General features: G+C 40.3%; 1 protein-coding gene across 4 annotated transcripts in view; it reads left to right on the forward strand.

Moving 5' to 3' along the window:
- The window catches only part of srgap2 (SLIT-ROBO Rho GTPase activating protein 2), a 108,871-nt gene extending 89,121 nt beyond the window's left edge, over window positions 1-19,750 (forward strand). For 3 of the 4 annotated variants that reach the window (XM_017450633.3, XM_017450635.3, XM_053673903.1), the window contains 12 exons: window positions 382-409; window positions 830-860; window positions 3,033-3,093; window positions 3,518-3,595; window positions 3,747-3,881; window positions 5,588-5,693; window positions 8,074-8,298; window positions 11,079-11,158; window positions 12,261-12,459; window positions 12,598-12,747; window positions 13,046-13,364; window positions 15,234-19,750. In XM_017450633.3, the coding sequence (XP_017306122.1) occupies window positions 382-409; window positions 830-860; window positions 3,033-3,093; window positions 3,518-3,595; window positions 3,747-3,881; window positions 5,588-5,693; window positions 8,074-8,298; window positions 11,079-11,158; window positions 12,261-12,459; window positions 12,598-12,747; window positions 13,046-13,364; window positions 15,234-15,677 (1,856 nt within the window). In that variant the 3' untranslated portion in view covers window positions 15,678-19,750. The remainder of the gene's footprint in view (window positions 1-381; window positions 410-829; window positions 861-3,032; window positions 3,094-3,517; window positions 3,596-3,746; window positions 3,882-5,587; window positions 5,694-8,073; window positions 8,299-11,078; window positions 11,159-12,260; window positions 12,460-12,597; window positions 12,748-13,045; window positions 13,365-15,233) is intronic. The other variant, XM_017450634.3, reaches the window with a different exon arrangement.
- Window positions 19,751-22,097: the final 2,347 nt, after the last annotated feature.

Here is a 22,097-nt window from a genome sequence, read left to right on the forward strand (position 1 = left end):
TAATTTTGGAGGAAGCTAGCTCATCGTGGCGTGACTAAATTCTGCCTATTTGTGTGTGTGTTGTGTAGTATCCACCCTGCATCATGGGGGGTGTGGGTAAGGGGGCACATGTGTACATCTCTTTCTGTCTAAGCGGTTGTAGAGTGTTTGAGTGTGTGTGTGGGTGTGTGTGTGTGTGTGGGGGGGGGGGGTGTTGGTTCAGCGTTTTCTCCTAAAAGTGATGTGGATCCAAAAGCAGGAACCCTACAGGGGAGAGAAGAGTGAGATCAGCTTCTTCTGCTCCATTCATCTATTTAACTAACAGCATCTCTCTCTCTCTCTTTCTCTCTCTCTCTCTCTCTCTCTCTCTCTCTCTCACCCATTCTCTCTCTCTCCCTCCAGGTCAGAAGACTGACTATTGCCTTGCCAGGTAGGTGTGGTGCACGCATACTAATGAATCTCAGAAGTCACATAATATCAGCCAGATGCTTTCTTTTGATGTCTAGTTTATATCTTAAATATCTCGTCTAGACGTAATCATGATTTATTTAAAGCAGCTGATTTATTCATTATGGAACAGGGAAATAGGACAAGGCCACACAGCAGCCCCCCTTTTTTTTTTATTTCCTTTTTTTTTTTTTTTTTGCATTAGCCTCTGGTTTGTGGCTCTTTGCGATTGTTTGTGTGTGTGTGTGTGTGTGTGTGTGTAAAAATAGGGCTCCTCTCTAGAGGATAATTTGTAGTGGTTAAGGGCTATAGCTGCGCGCGTGTGTGTGTAGCAAAATGGGAGCAGCTTGGCGTGAAAATGATCATCATCCGTCTCTGTCTCTCTCTTTCTCGTGAACATCAGCGGACGGAGGAACTCGACCGCGAGAAAACAGGTAACATCCGATTCCCTGTGTGTGTTTGTGTGTTTGTGTTTGTGTGAGCTCCTCAACCAATCACAGTTCCCCACGACCCCATTTTCTCCACCCGTGCTTTCTTTACCTAATGTGCCTCATACTAATCCTTGCTGTTCCTATCCAACCCAAAACACATACTGTTACACCTCCTGTACCACTGGGTATTGCTTGTACCTAAAGCCTGGAATTAAATCCCCACAGACACATGAGCGTAATTCCAAAAGCTGTCTCCTTGACTTCCTGGCACTGCCATCCTGTAATCATCACTACATCTTGAAGGATTCATTTAGCGCTCTCTTTTTTTCACATAAAGTCTGCCTCTTTATTCTAACCCAAACTGGAGAAGAAGCAAACAAAAGAAATGCATAAAATCTCCCATTTGTGTGTTGGATCAGTATAGCTCAATGTTCATGTCGCCCCCTAGGGATGAGATGAATACATTACACTCTAGCCTGCATTTAATGTCAGCGCTACATATTGTTAATACATAATCTTTGTCATTCACACGGTCAAGAAAAGGATCTAAACAGGCTTGGACAGCAAATAATTGAAAAGGATTATATTACAACACAGAGGATTTAATAGGTGAGCTCACCTTTGCCTTGGTGAATGTGACAGTCATACAAATGCTGAGTTTTGTAGCTGTATATTGCGACAGTACCAAATAAAAACTTAAAAAATTAAGGGATAAACCACTATCAAGAGTATTTGTCAGATTTTGATGCACAATCGTTTTGGTGTAATCGATTCCAAGTCTCCAAAAATGTTCTGACCCTTACTAGACAATAAAAAGAAACTGATCAGGTGAGCAGAAGGCTTGAATCCCTCGCTCTCATCTGAAATCTAGAACTTCAGAGAAACTCATCAATATGTTTCCTTAGGCACTAGCTGGCTAACTTGAGGTCTCTAACCGTGGTGGCTCAACGGTTAAGGCTCTGGGTTACTGATCCAGAAAGGTCACTGGTTCAAGCCCCAGCACTGCCAAGCTGACACTGTTGGGCCCTTAAGCAAGGCCCTTAACCCTCTCTGCTCCAGGGGCGCTGTATCCTGGCTGACCCTGCACTCTGACCCCAACTTCCTAACAAGCTGGGATATCTGAAGAAAAGAATTGTACTGTGCTGTAAGGTATATGTGACTAAAAATAGCTGCTTCTTCTTCTTTTAAATTTCTCTACTGGGTAATGATGCAGACTCCAAACTAGTATAGTATATAGTATAGTTTATCGTCTAGAATTCAGTAACTAACAGAAAATAAAAACAAACAAACAAATAAAATCCAAGAAAATAGCCAAGACACCAGTCTTGCTCTCGTTCCAGTTTATTGTTTACACTGTCACACTCTTCTCTCTCTCCTGATTGGCTGTCAGTCACCACATATTGTGACTACTTTCATGCCTGAAATTGGGACATAATGATGCTTCATATATCTGAGCTGGCATATGATATACCTCGTATGGTGGAACGAGCATTTTCCGCCAAATCTCTGACACCCGACACCTTTGAAACAGTGCAGACTGTGAATTAGTGCTTGTCAAGGTGACTCTCGGCAGGTCAGGAACGTCTTATCTTAGATCGTCATGACTCAAAAATCTTTCATTCAGGGACCCCGAATGCACAATAGTTGCCCAGATCTAATCTGTAGTGTAGCGCAAAGCCACAAAAGAGCACTGTTGCTACATATTCCCTGCAGTTCAGTACCTGTCAGAAATGATTGGCTGTTTATACATACAGTATGTGCCTACATTAAAATGCATAAACTCTGACTGAATTGAGCCAGTGTGTGTATGAGTGTGTGTCTTGGCATGACCCCCACCGAGCCTAACGTGCCCGAAATTCCATCTCGATCAGCCATTTCCGCTTTGCCCAAACAAACAAAAGGAAGCTGTGAAAAGAAGCGGTCTCCTAGCAACCACCACGTTCAGTAGCCGCCTTTTTCCCCATGGATTCGGAGTGTGCTGCTTTTTTCCCCTTCCTGGTCTGAAACCTCTATCCCTGTACAAATATTATTACTCGTTCAATGCCCGGTTCTTCCAACAAGATCCCTTGTTCAAACGATTTTTTTTTTCTTTTTAACATTCTAGGTTTACAACCCCTCTCTTCTCTCTCTCCATTCTGACCACACTTGATTTTTTGTTCTTCTCAATTGATTTAGGAATCTGCTCAGGTCATACCGCTGATCGTGGAGAGCTGCATTCGCTTCATCAGCCGACACGGTAATATCTCTCTCTCTCTCTCTCTCTCTCTCTCTCTCTCTCTCTCTCTCTCTCTCTCTCTCTCTCTCTCTCTCTCATGGTCTAGCGCTTGGCTGTAAGCCCTGCAGCTCCTGTTCCTCTCCCTGTCCAAGTGAACAAAATGTTCACTACGGTTCATTAATCACTATGTCTGCTCTGTGTAGCAGAACCATTTAATACTGTAGCTCATAAATTTTCATTTATAACAGTGCAATAAAATGTGGTTTGGCTTTGATACACAGTCTTGATCATCTCTTAATCAATCTTTCTGAAATGAAGTGCAGTTCAAGGTCCGGAAGTCTTATCAAAGACATGAACGCACTAGTGAAGTGAAGAAGGTCTTTGAGGATTTCCTGTGTTTTCTTACTTGAAAAGGCAACATAAAGTGATGTCACTTTGTCCGCAGGCCTGCACCATGAGGGTATTTTCCGAGTGTCTGGCTCACAAGTGGAGGTCAATGACATTAAGAATGCATTTGAGAGGGGTAAGATGATCTAATCCAATGCTCTTCCATCCCTTTATTTTCTGTAGCTCTCAGCATTATGAAATTGATGACTCACTATATTCAGTTGCCAAAATGAATCTCATCTCTTTTACTTTGTCTCTCTCTCTCTCTCGCTCTCGCTCTCTGTCAGGTGAGGATCCTCTGGCTGGAGATCAGAATGATCATGACATGGACTCCATTGCCGGCGTCCTCAAACTCTACTTCAGAGGCTTGGAAAACGCCCTCTTCCCAAAGGAGGTCTTCCATGACCTCATGGCCTGTGTCTGTGAGTGTGCACTTCACCCCCTTCACTTCCTAACACTACACACAGATCTCACTGCTAGGATACTATTCAATTATCCATAATATTTATATTTAGTAATGAAAAAAGAAATCCACACTGACATGTTTAAGATCCAATGTACCTCTTATAGTCACCTTAATTAAGTCTATTGATGCATGTTTCTCCTAATAGACATAGGAGAAGGGCTTGGGATTAATGCATGCAATTTTGAACAATTTTAAAAATTTTACAGTTTACAAACAGGCTTTATGGTGGACACTATGCTGGTTCTACAGTGTCTACACTATTATTTTATATATCTTATGTAGTGAGCACATATAGTGAACAGGAAGGCATTTTGGGCTGTGTTAATACAATGTGTTTGTAGTTGAAGATTTTTTTTTTTTACATGGATCTTGGGTAGCCTACAAGATGTTAAATCTAGACATCATCAGGCAAGAGACATGAACATGGAGAATACAAATAAAATGAAAACCTAACGTTTATGATAAAGATTTAGTCTTTACAATAGTATGTAATTGGGGGTGGGGTGGAGGGGGGCTGTGGCATGGTGGTTTACCCTTAGTGGTTAGCCCATTTGCCTCATGCGTCTGCGTTCGAGGGTTCGATTCACACCTCCGCCCTATATGCGTGGAGTTTGCATGCTCTTCCCAAACCAGATGTACTCCGGTTTCCTCCCCTACTTCAAATAAATGCATTGTAGGGTGATTGGCATCTCTAAATTGTCCATAGTGTGTGAGTGTGTGTCCGATTGTGCCCTGAGATGGGTTAGCACCCCAGCCATGGTGTCCCCTGCTTTGTGCCCAGAGTCCCCTGGGATAGGCTCCAGACTCCCTGTGACCCTGTGTAGGATAAGGGGCGTAAAAAATGGATGGATGCATGGATGGAATAGTATATAGTGTATGGGCAGTGTAGCAATACTAATAATGTTCATAAATTTGAGGCGCTGCGAATCTCCTGAACTATTAGATGCAGCTAGCTGATCATTCTAGCTATCTAGCTTAGCAGGTTTTTTTTTGTTTTGTTTTGTTTGTTGTTTGTTTGTTTTTCACACAATCTGTCTACTCCATGTATTTTATTATCTAAAATGTGCATTTTATTCTCAAAATTGAGCCAAAAAGGCATACACCGGATAAGGCAGCGTTCGCAAATCCCTCACTCTCACCAAATAAAACATAATTTTCAATACAAAAATACTGAGAAAGACAACAACATGTTTGTTTCTTTTTTTAGTCACTAGCCAGCTATCATGTGGTCTTTAACAACCTTTTAACTGGGCAATGTTAAATCTGACTATCATCTATTATTCACTGGCTTCAAACAAAAATAGAGAACAGTGAACGCCCTACATGCCGAGCAAGAAAAAAACTAAAACTCCACAGTCATAAATCCATTTTCCTCTTATGGTGTATCTTTCACTATCTGAATCCCAACTGCTTTGTTACTTTGTTGCTGTAGCTGTATTATATTTTTTTTTAAAAATCATTATTACTTAAATCCATTTGATTACAAAATCATTCACTAGCCTATTACATACGACAGACATACTACACACTACTTGTTTAGTTTAATTTGGAAAGTAAGTGCACTGCAATATGGAGAAATATTGGTCTGTTTGAGCACTGTCTTATTAATGCTGTAAAAAAAAAAAAAAAAAAAAAATGACTGTCCTGAATGTGTCCCTGCAGCCATGGAGAATCTCCAGGATCGAGCTGCCCACATTCGCAAGGTCCTTCTGTCTCTTCCCAGCAACACCCTGGTCATCATGCGCTACCTGTTTGCGTTCCTCAACCAGTAAGTGCTTTCACTGATTTACGATTAGCTCTTGCTTCTGGTCAGTTGGAGCTGATCCTAGATCAGCACTGTCACAGATGTTTTATACATATGGGCCAGGTTCAAAAGCTGCAAGGGCTGCAGGGAGGTTTGGCAAATGAGGTCACCATTCACGTCTGCGGTTAATGTGTGATTTAGAGGCGAAGCTCGAGCCGGACTCCACTGGGATTGTTAAAAGGCTGTGAGTTTTTGCGTGGTGAACCAGAGCTAATCTTAGCTTCACTTTTCTAACACTAAACCTATGTGCTTTATAATCTTACCATTTTACAAGTATTTTTATTATAAAGTATACTATATGTTTTTGTTTTGTTTGTTTTTTTGTATTTTTAAGGAATCCATATCCGAGGTGCCAACATCAGCTTTTTGTAATGCTTCCATTCCTGTCCCCTACTTTTCTACGTTCTGGGTTTTTTTTTTTTCCTTTGAAGTCTTGCTTAATCTTAATCTATGATATGGTCTTGCTTTTGCTCCAGCTGATGCATGTGTGTGCAGGAGTGTATGTGGATTCCCCCGCTGACAGAAGCCACTACAGGCCAGATATCATAGCCAGAGTGAGGGATAAAGAGAAAAAGAGAGTGGGATAAAGGGATAGAAGTATGGTGTTGCTTTCATGCTGCTAGTAATATTTCCTCTCTGAAAGAGTGCTCTGTTTGCGTGACTATAATAGTCCAGTGACAGAATGGCTCTGTTAAGCTGCCTCTTTATGTTGTAATATCTTTTCAACCTCACTTACCTGTTGAAACATACATGCTTTTGTATCATTACCACCACTCTTATGTGATTTAAGTACTAAATAGTGTAATAGTATAATGTTGGACAAGGTTAAAAAGTCAAAGGAGAGGTTGCCCAATAAAAATGCACGCTAAAGCACATTAAATTAAATTAAAACACAGTTCTCCAAATATATTTGCTTCTTTAGAACGTCATCTGTTCATTCCGAATAGCGCGCACACATTGGCATTTGGGCTAATTACCCATACTGAAACCATAAACTCAGCGACCACTTTATTAGGAACACCTGTACTCTTGCTCATTCGTGCATAAACTCCGCCCGCAGAACTGCTGACCGTGCACCACAGAATGGTGCGGAAAACAAAACCATTCGGTGAGTGGCTGTTCTGTAGGCAGAAATGCCTTGTTGATGAGAGAGCTGAGAATAGAACGGCCAGACTAGTCCGAGCTGGCCGGAAGTCCACGGTGACTCAGATAACCACTCTGTACAACCATGGTGAGCAGAAAAGCATCCCAGAATGCACAGCATGCCGTACTTTGAGGCTAGGTGAGGTTCATCCAATCTTCAATTGTGTGGTTGGTGGCACATGGTTTTAAGTATATACAGTCTTAATCACTTCCAAACATATGGTCTAGCCCTAAAAAGTGCCCTATTAGGGGCTTGAAAAAAGTGTAAAAGATAAAAAGGAAGAAAAGTTAGTGGATCTCTGTGAACTAGTTGTACCCACTCATAAATCCTGACCTGAGCTTCTCCATTTGGATTTGTTTGACCCCAGTGCCCTAGCCACCTCCCTCCCCGTGTGTCTGATTCACTACAGTTCTGTCTGACTCATGGTAACACAAACAGTAAGATCACAATAACACTATAGTGCACTGTGGGACAGTGAGAAATGTGCTAAACGAGTGTAATTTCCCCAAGGACAATCACACAGCGTTGTGTCTGCCTCAGGCCTAATGAACTTTCATAGGCGAGGTTAAGTGTTTGAAAAAGTGTAGATCTTTTTTAATCTGGGACATGTGCAGATTTGAACACAATTTCTCAAATATCATTAAAAGCGAACAAATTGTGAACAAAATATTTTGAAAATGAGCAAAACGACAGAACGTAAGATGCGGTCAGTAGAGTGCCAGCCCAAAACCTGCTTGGGACACGCGTTCGTTCGTTCTCTCTTTCTTTCTTTCTTTCTTTCTTTCTTTCTTTTCTTATCTCAGTATTTTTTTCTTTTCTTTTTTTTTCTTTTCTTTTTTGTTTGTTTGTTTAATCGTCCCTCATTGCCTCTTTTATTTACTTATTTTTATTTTATTTTATTGTGTAGTATGTAATCATTTACATGTATTTGTATTTTCATTCAGATTCTTTACTCACTAAATTCACAATAAAACAAATTTCATTGATGCTCTTTCTGGTTATTTTTATGTTAAAAAGCGTCTTATTAACTTAATCTCAGGAAAGTATCAATTAATTTAACCTGCCTCTGAAGATGTCCTCTCCTGTTGTTCTGGGTTTATGTGCATTTTGCTAACTGCAAAATAGAGGTACACTTTTGTTTTCCACCCAGAAACATTTCCGATTTTCCCTTCCCATTTTTTCCCCCATGTTTTTCTGCAGTCTTTCCCAGTACAGTGAGGACAACATGATGGACCCCTATAACCTGGCCATCTGCTTCGGCCCCACACTCATGTCTGTCCCTGAGGGTCATGACCAGGTCTCTTGTCAGGCCCATGTGAACGAGCTGATCAAGACTATCATCATCCACCACGAGAGCATCTTCCCTGGGCCACGGGAGCTCGAGGGCCCTGTGTACGAGCGCGGAGGAGCCACTGAAGAATACTGGTGAGCTCTGATTTTGGATCTTCGGGATTTTCAGGCAGTTGCGTGTGCTTTATTAAATGTGCTGGCTTTATTTGTTATCTTGAAAGTTAACTTAACATAATTCTTTCGATTTGACAGAGTATCGATTTTCATTTTTACATTGCAAATGAGACCCATCATCTCATCCTGTTTGAATCAGTAAAAGGGTGGAAAAAATAAATAAATAAAAATCTCATGCTGTTTGAGATTTGTAGTGAGTATTTGATGGTCAAAATGAAAAGGTAAGGCATACAAAGTGTTTCTTTTTTCGTTTGTAAATTTACTTGAGTAGGAGTACTATATTTCCGTTTCAGTAATATTTGATTAAAGTACAAATCCTCCAATATAGTACTTAAGCAAAATAACACAAAACAATTACTCAAGTATTTCCCCCTCCTGTATATAATTCATATAGTGGCAAATAGGTTCAATATAAATATGATATTAATATGATATTTTGTCATATGGTAAAAACGTATTTTCTAAACTGAATGCCACATGCACTGTGTACATGAGTATCCATCACTGAAATAAATATGTGACCACAGTAGCTGAATCTGAAGCGGAGGCTTATCCATCACACTTAAAACACACACACACACACACACACACACACACACACACACACACACACACACTGTTTAGTAGAGTGGGTCTCTATAGTAGCCAGAAGCACCTGATGACCCTCAGTCCGTCACCAAGGCCCAGTTTTGTATAAAGTCCAGATTCATCTTGGCTGTCATGCCCTTCTTGCTGTTTTTAAGAGGGTCCTTTACTAATGGTATGGACACTCACTGTTTTATATGATCTGTTTGTATGTTGTGGAAGGAAATGGGCTCAGAGTGCTGACTCAGGATTGCTTTAGACGCTAAAGCAGGAGGAGAGCGATTCAGATTTTAATCATTCAATATGCACACTTCATATTTCCCATAATAACTTATCTTTCTAGATTAATACAGGAACCTACCAGATAGCAAAGTAAGTTTTAGTCTGTGTCAGCTTTGCTTTATTATTAAGTCTGTCTTAATGCAAAGCAGCAATGTGTTTGGGAAGTTTGTTTAGAAAGTCGAACAATAAGATTTTGTCCTTTTAAAAGGTGCAGTGTAGTGTAAGGCACAGTGGGCATTAAGATGAAAATCAGGGAACTACTTGCTTTTGTTTGCACAGGAACCATTTGGTCTAAACCGTGGAATCTGTAGCAGGTTCATGTTACATAAAGAGCTTTTAGATGAAAGGCACAGACACGCACACATGCATTTACGTTTGAGTGGAAAAGTTTGTATACCCTTAGGACAATATATTATGTTTCATAGATGTTCCTTCATAATTTCAATATACTAATAGATCTCCTCCTGACGTGTGTGTGTGTGTGTGTGTGTGTGTGTGTAAGTGTTACAATGAAACACACATTTTAATACTTTTATATTAATATTTGGATAAGCGCACAGAAACCTAATATTATGGTACAAACAATCATTTCCGCTTGGTCTCTATAGTCAAAAAATACACTTCATTAACTAAACAGACTTGTGGGTGACAGATGGGACGTGTCTTTTTGTATTTATTTTACAGAAAACTATCAATATTTATACATACTCTGATAAAATACCACTTCTCTGTGTTTACAAGAAAACTACAGCTGCAAATTTCTCATTCAGAATACTACAGTCCGTAATTTAATTTGAGCAATAAATGTTTAAAAAAAGAGTCTTGTACCGCAAGACGTGGGCTGTCTTTTCGTTACTCTCTCTCTCTCACTCTCTCTCTCACACACACACACACACACACACACACACACACACACACAAGTGCTGATTCCTTACGTTGCTGCCGTTCCAAAACAAGTGGCCATTGCACGTGAGCTTTGCCAAGAGCTATGCTATAATCCCAAAGACCCAATTAGCACTTCATCTCTCCAACTCCCAGCGTCCCTCACTCCCTCGCTCCCATCCTATGAAACACAGCTTTTATTAGTGCTCGCTCTCTGCGTAGTAAATCACATGGCATTAGACTAAAGGGAAACAGGACAGGTATCAGACCATACGTCTGCTCAGCCGAGCGCTGGCAACTCCCCATGGAGTCTGCAAGAAAATGATTATTATGGCAATGTTTTGCATGACTCGTCTATGGAAGCTCAAATGGTAAAGCCATATTGGAGTATATAAACATTTCAGGACAGCAGAATAGTTAGTCAACGTCTACAAAAATGTCTGTGATGCTGATATTTGTCAGCAAACAAGACGCTTCACTTTAGAACACTCGGTCACATTCATACATGGTTTAGGTGAAGCCTGTCCATTTTCTTTTTGAAACGCTTCTCTGCTAATACCTCATACCTTATTTTTCCTAGCAGACTTGTAGAAGTACTGTACTGTAGGTGCTGCTTAGTGTCAGAGATGCACACAGACCCCGGCTAACCCAAGTCCTACTTCAAATCTCACTTCAAAGCAACAGCACAGCTGTTTATCTCAGCGGAGGAGATGAAAAGTCGCAACAGTAACCGGGTCTTAGGATACTCCAAAGCTCTGGACCATGTCCCACTGGGATTTTCCTTGGCATAAACCGTCCCATTTATCATCTGATATAATCAGTAATTGCTGTATCAATTTACACAGATGAATCTGATTTAGAGATTTGATCAGTGTGATTGTGGCTAAACATGATTGAGCTGGTTTATGTCGTTGCTAATGCCTGCTGATGCATACATTTCAATTGAGGTTTGTCCCAACCTGTGCCTTAATGTGTGTTGTTTTCTGGTGCAGTGATGGCCAACACAACGAGCCCCCCCTAGTGGACGAACCAGCACCTGATACCGTCTCGGACACCCATAACAGCGATGATGGTGAGTTGAAATACTACTAGACGGCATACGCTCTTCCATCCCTTTTGCAGGTTTTATAACTTATTACAGCTTATCACATTTACTGCATTCACAGAGCATGGGCTTTTTAATAGTGTCTATAATTTTAACCACTTTCAACCTTAAAGCATATTATTCAGGAGCTCTTAAGATCGAATCAATAATTGCACGGAAACTAATAGAATATTTATGTAGTAATGTTAATGACGTTTGGACTCGCCCATAGATGCTGGGAATGTAAAGGGGTAAAAATGCCTGTAATAGCATTTTAAAGGAAGGGAGAGATGATTATCCTGCCAAACTGGTGGAACAATCCCCAAAATAATGTTAATAATAATGATAGTTTCTAGATTAGGTCTAGATTAAAAACGCGTTTTGTTTTTTTTTTTACTTTGCTTTCGTTCTAAAGCACTTTGTCTGTATTATATCTGTGAATTATGCTTTTTATTGTTTAGTTTTAAAGTTGATTTAAAATTGTAAACATCTAAAATGTAAAACAAACAAACAAAAAAAACAATTAAAAAAATGACAGTTTTTACAACTTAATTAAGAAGCACATTTAGTTGTTTTTCAATTGGAATAGCTTCTATATAAATAGTGTTTTTAAAGGATCTTTAATTATGAACTTAACTTATTAATATACACTGATATTGCAAAATGCAAAATTATTAATGTTATGTTCGAAATACTATAATATAGAAGAAAAGTGCAGGATTTTGCTTGCTGTATTTACACTTTTTTAGACATTCCTGTCTGAAAATGCTATCACACTATTATCATATCAGAAATTGTTCAATCCACAATCAAGGATAGAATTTTGCTTGCTGTGTGCAGTTTGCAAGTATTTCCATGTCTGGTTTATTATTCAAATGCTTTTTTTTCCCAGTCTGTCTGATAATGTGCATGGCTACAGCAACTTGCCTGCTGATGAAGGATGTGCTCTAACCTGCCTGGCTTCCTAAGCAATAATCCTCCCTTTCTCCATCTCTCCCTCTCTCTTTTCCACCTCTTTTCTCCGCCTCATTTCCTCGCCTTTCTTCCTCTGTCTTCTCCTGGCAATGCATCTCCGGCATCTGACACCCAGGCTCGTTGAACGTTTCAGAGTCGGACCCCATCGAGGCCATCGCACGCTTCGACTACTCGGGCCGTAACAACCGTGAGCTCTCGTTTAAGAAGGGCGCCTCGCTGCTGCTCTACCAGCGTGCTTCTGACGACTGGTGGGAGGGGCGACACAACGGCGTCGACGGCCTCGTGCCCCACCAGTACATCGTTCTCCAGGACGTGTAATGATTTAGTTATATGTTTAACAGTAGGAGTACTTCAGAATAAATACTGAATGTATAGATTAGAGTTATGTACAGAAGAGATGCATTGCTTTTATTATACATTCTGAAATGACCCTGCATGTGTTACTCTCCCAGTGCGGATGGTGGTTACACAGGTCGAGGCAGTCCAAAAGCTGACCTAGAGGGTCCCCATGATGGAGTAGAGGAGAAAGTGTCTACCAGAGGCAATGCCAGCTCTCCCATTGGAGGCCATGTAGCTGATATCTATCTGGCCAATCTCAACAAGTAAGATCTTTCTCTTAGTTTGTGTGTGCGTTTGTGTAGTTGTTCGGTCAGAGATATGCCTTTATTTGTCAAAACAGTAAACAAGATCAATATTGTAAAGGTCAGTACTGCTAAACTGGCTGACCCCAAATCGATGCTGTGCCATAAGATCTGTGGGAGAATCGATTTGACGTATTGGATGTTGGAGTGAATATGAGCCTGAATGTATTTATGAATTGTCATGACTGTGTTAAAATATAATCCTTGTCATGAGACGGAGGAGGGAATAGAAAACCTACTCTGTCCCTGTCTGTAACAGGATGAGGAAGCGTCCAGAATCCAGTGGAATCCGTAGAACGTTCCGGCCGGTAGACGGCACCGGCGAGGGCTTGTCCGTACCCACGGGAGGTCTGAGAGGCACTTCGTTGCCTGCAGCTGCGTTGCCCAAAGAGGGCACAGACAAGCGGCCACTGAGCGCCCACAGTGTCCTCAACTCCATCACCCGCCACTCATCCCTCAAAGCCAAGGTGGAGAGCCCTCAGTTCCGCAGAGGCACCCCTGCTGGACGCTCCAAGAGTTTTAGCAACCATCGACCTCTCGACCCCGAAGTGTTCTCACAGGTTGAGCACAGCTCACAGGTGAGACGTTACATTAGCTTTCATTTATCATGTGCAGTACTATCTTCTGTTGAGTTTATAGCAATACAACAGCAAGAATTTAGTGGAAAATATACAAAATAACTCCTTCATGTTCTCATTTTCATCCACAAAATATCTCATACATGAGCTACAAGGCTTCAGGGTGTGATGTATCTGAATCTTCAGATGATTCAGAATGCAGCATCACGTCTCATCTTCAACCAGCCCAAAAGAACCCATGTCACACCCCACTTCATCTCCCTCCACTGGCTTCCTGTAGCCGCCGTATCAAATTCAAGGCCTTGATGCTCACGCTGGATCAGCACCCTCATACCTCAACACTCTCCTTAAGGCTTACGTTCCCTCACGCAATCTGGATCGGTTAACGACCGACGCTTAGTAATGCCTACTCAGTGTGGCTCAAGGTGCCTTTCCAGAACCTTCACACTAACTGTCCCTCAGTGGTGGAATGAACTTCCAACCTCAATCCGGACTGCAGAACTCAATTATAAATCTTGTGTGGTAGCACTACTTGTATCGTTCTCCACTTGATATATCGCTTTGCTTGTATTTCCTCATTTGTAAGTCACTTTGGATAAAAGCGTCTGCTAAATGACTAAAAGTAAATGATTAGAGGAAGCTTGTTCAATCTCCTCCAGTAACAAGCACGGTTTTACTTTACTACCTCACTTTTTTTTGTTTAGTTTAATCAGCAGAAAGTTCCACTGTATTTGACAGTTTAAACTGTTATTGCAAGGACTGATAGATGGAGCTCTTGTAAGTGAACAGTATACATGATTGCACTAAACTTATGTTGGTCCGTATGTGGCCATACAGTCCACAGTCTTTGTTCCCTGCGGCAGCTTCCCTCTGAGAAGTGCTAAGATGGACTTGCATTTGTGGAGCAATTTCATGGTCGGCTGGCAGCGCGTGATTGATCCGGCTCAAGGCAGCAATTCATTTGGAGTGGTCTCACGCTGGATGAAGCTCAGGGAGGTGTCTGGGTAGATTACAGCTTTTAGATGAGACTCCGTATGGAGTGAGTATGAGACTCTTCACCCAGCAGACAGCTAAACGTAATGGACACTTGGACTGGCTATAACAGCAGTGTATAGGAAGTCTTTCTGAAGAAACAACAGGTGTATGATATTGGCCAAAAACCACGATTAATATCTACAGTATTACTGAAGCTTATGATTAGTAGGGAGGTAAAAAAAGGCAACACCTAAAGATCAACACTTTGTACGTCAGAATATTTTTTGGGAAGTTCTCCTATCATTCCTGCAGCCTCAAAAAAGACATCACTCGGAGGTTGGGGAAACTTTAGTCTCTGTGGCATGCCATAGTCTCTAAAAAAGAGAAGACGAAGAAGAAAAAAGAATGTAGTAGACTGCTGATATCCAACCAGTCAGAACTATAACTTTTTTACTTTCTCTCTCTTCATGTCTCGCATCTCTTTTTCTGCTCTTATCACTGTTCCTAACATTAACCGCTAGCTAGTTTATCTATTGTTAATTAGCTAACTAACATTAACCTGTATCTAACTTGGGTATTTTTTAGCTAGCTATCTTGAGTACCTTTTCCTAGCTTGCTAGCATTCATTTCTAGCTGACTTTGGTATCTTTAGTTAGCTCACTAGCAATGCAATAACCTTTATCTTACTTGGGTATTTATAGCTAGCTTACTAGCCTTGACCTCTAGCTAACTTGGGCATCCTTAGCTAATTTACTACTGTTAACCAAATGATAACGTATGCTTGTCTAATTATAATATAATAATTATAGTTGCTCTCTTATCTTTTCCTCTTTTTCTTTTATTCATAGTCATATACTCTTTGTTCCTATATTAATGTTTTCCTCTGTCCCTCAGGAAATCCAGGCGACCATGAGCACGGCACTGAGTGAACTGCAAGATCTGGACAAGAAGAGCAGCATGAAGCCGGCGCCTGACGTTGTGCTCGACACTCTGGAGCAACTGAAGAGCGGCGGAGCCTCCGAGCCATCCAGCCCGCTGCACTCCCGTCCACTCCAGCACCAGCTCCAGTGCCCACTCCAGCGCAGCGCCAGCTCGGCCAGTGATGTGCCCTCCGCCTCACGCCCGGTCAAGAGCCCAGCACCTAAGAGCCCTCTGTCCTCAGGAATGACGGCCACTGCACTCTCTCCTTCCACTTCCACTTTCCGAGATAACCGGCCGCCAGCCACCAGACCCAAACCTGCAGTCTTCCCTAAAAGTAGCAGCACCAGCAGCACCACTAGTATCCCTCCATCTCCCCCACCACCTCCTCCACCTACCGATAAATCCTGCCCGGCTTGAGAAATCCGTAAAACCTTGCTTTATCGTGATTCCAGAATCCAGCCGCTGTTTGATCCTGATTAGTCAGTGGAGGGATAAATAACTAACCTCGTTTAATTAATCCATTATGTACCGTAACCTCAATTCTGAAATGCAGTGTGTGGATGTGAGTGTGTGTATTGTCTGTGTGTGGTCCACATGCACATGGTGGGATTTTTCAGCACTGTTGAAAACCCAAGAAAAAAAATTCTGGCTGGGACGTGAACACTCTCGATCCCTCTTTATAATCTAGGTTTAGTGATTTATTATTATTTTTTAAAGGGTTGTGAATTGGATTGGATTATTTTAGAAAATATGTAGCTGTGAATAACTCTTAAGTTCCTTTCACTCTCTCTCACTTTATACTTAAATACTTACTCTCGAGGGAGCTGGACTTTACTTGTGCCATGACGGAAACTGAACGTTACCGCAATACTCTACTACGGACTCCATAGCATCGTGCTGGGGGAAATAATGTATCTGTGTATTTATATGCAGCTTTTTTAAGTACTGAGATTGTGTCCATGTTTTCGTCAGGATAAGCGATGTTGGCTTGTATCCTCCTCACATTGGATATACCTGCATTTGGAATTCAGGATAAAGCCCAAATGCTTCAATACTTCTTCTCTGTAGGAATTCCAGCATGGCAACTTGCTTGCACTACTTTCTCTTGAAAAGTAATACTACTTTCTTAATGATAACTGTTAATGCTAACTTTTTTTAACACTGATCAGCAGTTGTGATATATAACTTTAGCCTGTTGGCCGAGAACTATTATTAACCATTTATCCACAAGCACCTGGCAAGGTCTCAGGACAAAAAAACAAAAAAAGGAAGTAGCATCTCGCCTTATTGTATAACATGAAGAGCAGCACTGTCGGATAGTGTCGGTTTTTGATCTTCACTTCACACCCACCATATCTTATCTAGTTGAATCAGTAGAAAACAAGTGGGCGGGATCATGGTGGTTTTTTGTCAGTAAAAAAAAAAAAAAAGGAGGCGCTGCTTACTACTAAGTAGCGCTCACATTGAACTTTTGGCTTTCTGTTTTCTTACTTGTGCTTGGCCCCCATATGGAAAAAAATAGATAGCTAATGTTACTTCTAAATTCCCTCCAAAATCACATGCCCTCAGGATAATAGTGTGGCGAAAATCCTGCACAAAAGTGGCCAAACGTTCATGTAACTTGTCAGTCAGTACCTTTACATGGACGACAATAATCCGATATTAACCCAGTTGAGACGACACTCTGATTAAGAAACTACCATGTAAACTGTGATTATTGATGACCTTAATCCGACTACAGTCATACTCGAAGTAAACATAAATGGAATTATGACGTGTGGAATATTCCTGTTTTAGTCGCATTATGGAAGTGCATTATAGACATGTACACACCTTAATCACATTATTAACATCGTGTGGGAGTTTTCACCGCATTTTGCGACAGGACACATACACACACGGCAGTGCTCAACCGTTTGACGGCAAACAAGAGACCACGGCTGCGTCCAAAACCGCGTACTTACCTACTATATAGTAGGAGAAATACATGTATTCCAACTACTATATAGTAGGTAAGTACGCGGTTTGGGACGTAGTCCACGGCTTCAAGCAGTCTTCTATTAGCACGTATAGCACGATAAATAATTAACTACACTTGAAGCTTACGTAAAATTAAAAATGAAACACTCAGAACTGTATACGGTACCATAACGAAGATGACCTGTATGTTGATACGTGAAATTCTGGAGGGAACATTGAACAGCGTGGCGTGGGGACGTAATGACGTGTGCCATTAATCCATCTATGTTCTATAACATGTAAAAAGGGGAACATGAAAGGAATATCCTAAAAGTAACTCATATAAACACCTTAATCAGAATATTGTCTTATTCAGAATAATGTCAATAATTAGATTACTGCTGTCCATGTAAAAGTAGTCACTGTCACGTGACCAATCAGTCTGATGCTACAAAAAATGCCCGAGTCGGAGAATTTGACATCTGATTCAGTTGGTAGATAAAATTGTGAGATTATTTGAAACAGCAGGTGAAACACCAAACTCTAATGGAATTGCACACCAGTCAATAGAAGAGACCTCAAGACACTGGCGGCATCCTTACCTGACAGGATTCAGCTCTATTACTGGGCCGATATGCAGCGTAACCAAGTATTAAGGGGGAAAAAAATTACACAGCCGACCAATTTTTGTCCAGGGAGCAACTTTTTTGCCTTTATACCTCCCAGCTTGACTATACAGCAAATCTTAAAACTTGCATGGTGCATAAGGTAAAGCTTCACTGCTTCTCAAACCTTTCCATTCTTATACCAGATTCACAAGCACTTCTTCATAGCTTACTCTTCATATTTCTCCTACAGTTCCTTATCAGTAGACATAATCCAGCAGAACAGAGGGTATTTCTGTGTATACCTGTAATTATTAAGATTTAGATTATAACTGGAAAAAAAATGCTAAAGTGAGGAATGTCTTGTAAATTTGGTGACGTATTGATGCAAAAAAAAATAATAATAATGGTTTCCTTCTGCCTTACCTGAATTTATTTACAATTCTCGTGGGCCTTGCGTTTGCATCATGCTAATTGTGTATCTGTAAGTATGTTTCTATGTATGTTTATATGTATGTATAGTGTAAACCTCCTAATGGAGGCAGTTCGTTGATATTTGATCAAAACTTTAAACAGTCCACGGGATTTGACTGTGGATATACAGATTTACGAAATGGCAGACACTTTTCTTAGTCTTTATGTGAAAATTAAGGATGAGAGCACGCCCTAAACTGGGATCAGGTTAATCCAACTCCTCAGTTTTTAGGATTTATCTCAGTGTTGTTAGAGTTACTGTCAGCCCAAGATTTTTTGGATTGGAGATTTTGTGACAAACCAGTCTTCTGCATGTTTATATATTTCCCCAGATCTCTTAACTACATAAAATTGCCAGGCCGTTTTATCTCAAATCTGCGCCTCTTTCTCAGTTCATCTAATCTATGTATGCTTTTTAAAGATTTTTCCCGAGACACCTTGACTATTTACAAGTCTTGATGTGGTGGATGGGAGTAAAAATAATGTTGGGTGTGTGTTTTGAAGTCAGGAAGAAAAAACATGCATGGGGCCAGTTGATTTTTTTTCAATAATTTTTCTTTTTTCAAGGGCAATGAAGACCCATTTATTAAAAGCCTTAACAGCATGGAAATGGTGAGAAATGCCTAGAAACTCTTCCAACCTGAAAGACCAGGAAAAAAAAAAAATCAGCAACTTAGCGAAGCGAAATTTTAAGAGGTCATCTTTTCTAGGAAAACTTTTTGGATGTTATTTTGTTCTGTGTTGTGTTGCAATTCTCTACATGTCTTAACTGGTGAATTAGGTATATCTCTGTGTGCTATGATTGGAAATTTACTCTTTGTGTTGTTCCTAATACCTCATAAAAGGCAACTGGAAACCAAATTGGAATGAAAAAAAGAAAAAAAAGAGGCATTAACATGCATAAAACATAATTAACTCATGCAAAGTGCTTGGTGAGATGTTCTGTCTTAATGTGTAACTTTTTTTTTTACTGTGCTGTTGGCTGAAGTCTCAGTTTACATATTACACACATCTTTATATTTTCAAGTCTGCAATTTTAAACCCGATTCTTAATTTGCACTTGAATCTGCATTGTATGTTGGTGAACAGATTGAGCGAGGGTTTGCTTTTTTTTTTTATCGTAACTATTGTTAAATGTGTATTTCCTATCCATTTTAAACAAGGCTGTAAAATGAACTGTTTTGTCAGAGGTATTTATAGTCGTCCATTCGAGTATATGTTAATGAGAGAAACCTGTGTTCAGATGTACTTTGTATATACAATGGTGTACATTACAGAGGTACATTCTTTCTCTTTGGTTTTCTTTCTTTCTTTCTTTCTTTCTTTTTGGAGAGGGGAGGGGTACAGGATTGTACAGTAATAGCAATAGTAGTTTACTCTCAAATACACCTTATATAATTCCATGCATAGTTCTTGTAGTAAACATTTTTTTAATAAACCGCTTGCTATACATGTCATTGACTTGGCTGAGTCTTTGTAATGTTTGAACATGAATCCAGTATAAATATAAAGCACAAGTAGTTGTGGGAAGCCTGGAGCCTATACCAGGGAACTCTGGGCATGAGGTGGGGTACACTCTGGACGGGGTGCCAACACAACACAGGGCACAACTGCACACACATTTACATACTACGGACAATTTAGCCTACAAAAAGGCCAATCAGCCAAGGTGGAGGCGGAAGGCAAACATGCTAACCGCTAAGCCACTGTGCCCCCAAACGTGATATGAACACAGTGTCATGATGGTACAGTGGGTAGTATTGGGACCTCGATCCTGAGCTGAGGTTGCTGTCTACTTGAAGTTGTACATACAGGTGCATCTCAAAAAATTAGAATATTGTGGAAAAGTTCCTTTTTTCTGTAATTTATTATCATATATTATTCATCCATCCATCAATATTCTATACCACTTATCCTTCAGGGTCATGGGGAACCCGGAGCCTATCCCAGGGAGCATGGGGCACAAGGTGGGGTACACCCTGGACGGGGTGCCAATCCATCACAGGGCACGATCACATACACATTCACACACCCATTCACACACAGACACTTCAGAAATGCCAATCAGCCTACCATGCATGTCTTTGGACTGGGGGAGGAAACCGGAGTACCCGGAGGAAACCCCCGCAGCACAGGGAGAACATGCAAGCTTTGCTCACACAGAGCAGCGGCCGGAATCGACCACAGCCCTGGAGGTGTGAGGTGAACCACTAAGCCACCGTGCTCCCTATATTATTCATTTGTTCTAATAATATGTGCTAGCTTTTAAGCATCATTTACAATTAGAAAATGTCCATATGTGCAATACTGTGTGTCTGCGTTGTGCAGCAGCAGCTCTGGTCCAACTAGCAATGGATTAATGATCAATTATGAAGTCTCAGAGGCTAGTGTCACTATTTTCACTCTCCCATACCATTGGCACAACTGTGAAAGACCTGGACAGTAATATGAGCCGTCTTATGGCATGATCAGATTTGCATGCAGTTATTGTTAGGATTTGAATGTCAGTAGGAATAAAGATATTCAGACAGGTTCAGCCACTGTCACATCATTACAGCCACCACAAGAAAGTGGAAATGTAAAATTCCCTCGTTTTTACTCATCATAACACCAGAACCCGCAATGGACTGGTGTCCTGTCTGGAATGTGACTCCAGATCCAGAAGACCGCTGAGCAGGATGAAGCAGTTACTGAAGATGAATGAATAATTTAATAAGGAAAAAATGCATCACTTAGTTTCATATAATATCTTCTACCTAATGTATAGTAATGATTCTCTTTACACAGAACCCAAGGGACAACAAATTTCTAAGACAGGAAGCCAAGTGCATTAACCTGTCAGAGAGCACAGAATTCTACAGTCCCCCCTACTTCTACAATATACTCAAAAATAAAATAATATCAAATAAAGTAAGATACTATTACATTATTAGTGTTTTATTTGTTTGTTTATTTATTTATTTACTTACTTATTTTTGTGTTCCTGGATATCTATTTTACCAAGTTTTGTAATAGGGTCATAGCATAATATGTCAACCACTAGATGGTGACAAATCTCAGAGTAAGTTTAAACACTCATGGTACACTGCTATTAAAATGATGGCTGAATACTGAATATATAACTATAGAAGGAAAATAACTGAACGCAGCATTATTATATTACTAGTTGCTGATACATTTGTTTATAGGTGCCTTTATAATGGGGACAATGTTCTCACTTGCATCCCCTACTGTTTGAAGTCAAACATTTGGTTATTTGACAAATTAATTAGAGATAGCCAATATGACCACACTTACATTTCAAGCCTTATGTATATACATAATAAATAGGTCTTCATTTAATTATTAAGATACAAACCTCACCTTAATTATCTCATTCCTGTGCACCTTTACACACAAGTAGTTAATTAATCTTGAATTTGACACGTGTTACTTTGTCCAATTGTCTTCAAACTAACTTTCCTTTCAACAATCCATGTTATCATTTCACTTCAGAAAATAGAGGGTTAATATTTAAAATATGAAAATCTGTGCAAACTCTGCCCTTTCTAGTTTCTGTTCCAATGTCTTCAGCTAAATAATTTACATAATATGTGCTTGGCCGCAGCAGATGAGCTGCTACAGTTTCAAAAACAACAATGCATGAACTAGGGTAAGGATTTTTATTTCATTATTTATTTATTTATTTTCCGTGTCTTGTTAGAGAAAGAAAAACACTCAGATGTGCAGAATAGGGCGCTCCAGTCCTGGGCCAAGAATGAGAACTTGCTGGCAAATGCACTAGTTTTAATAATATGGT

This window comes from Ictalurus punctatus, chromosome 21 (assembly GCF_001660625.3).
Source record: "Ictalurus punctatus breed USDA103 chromosome 21, Coco_2.0, whole genome shotgun sequence".
NCBI classification, from domain to species: Eukaryota; Metazoa; Chordata; class Actinopteri; order Siluriformes; family Ictaluridae; genus Ictalurus; species Ictalurus punctatus.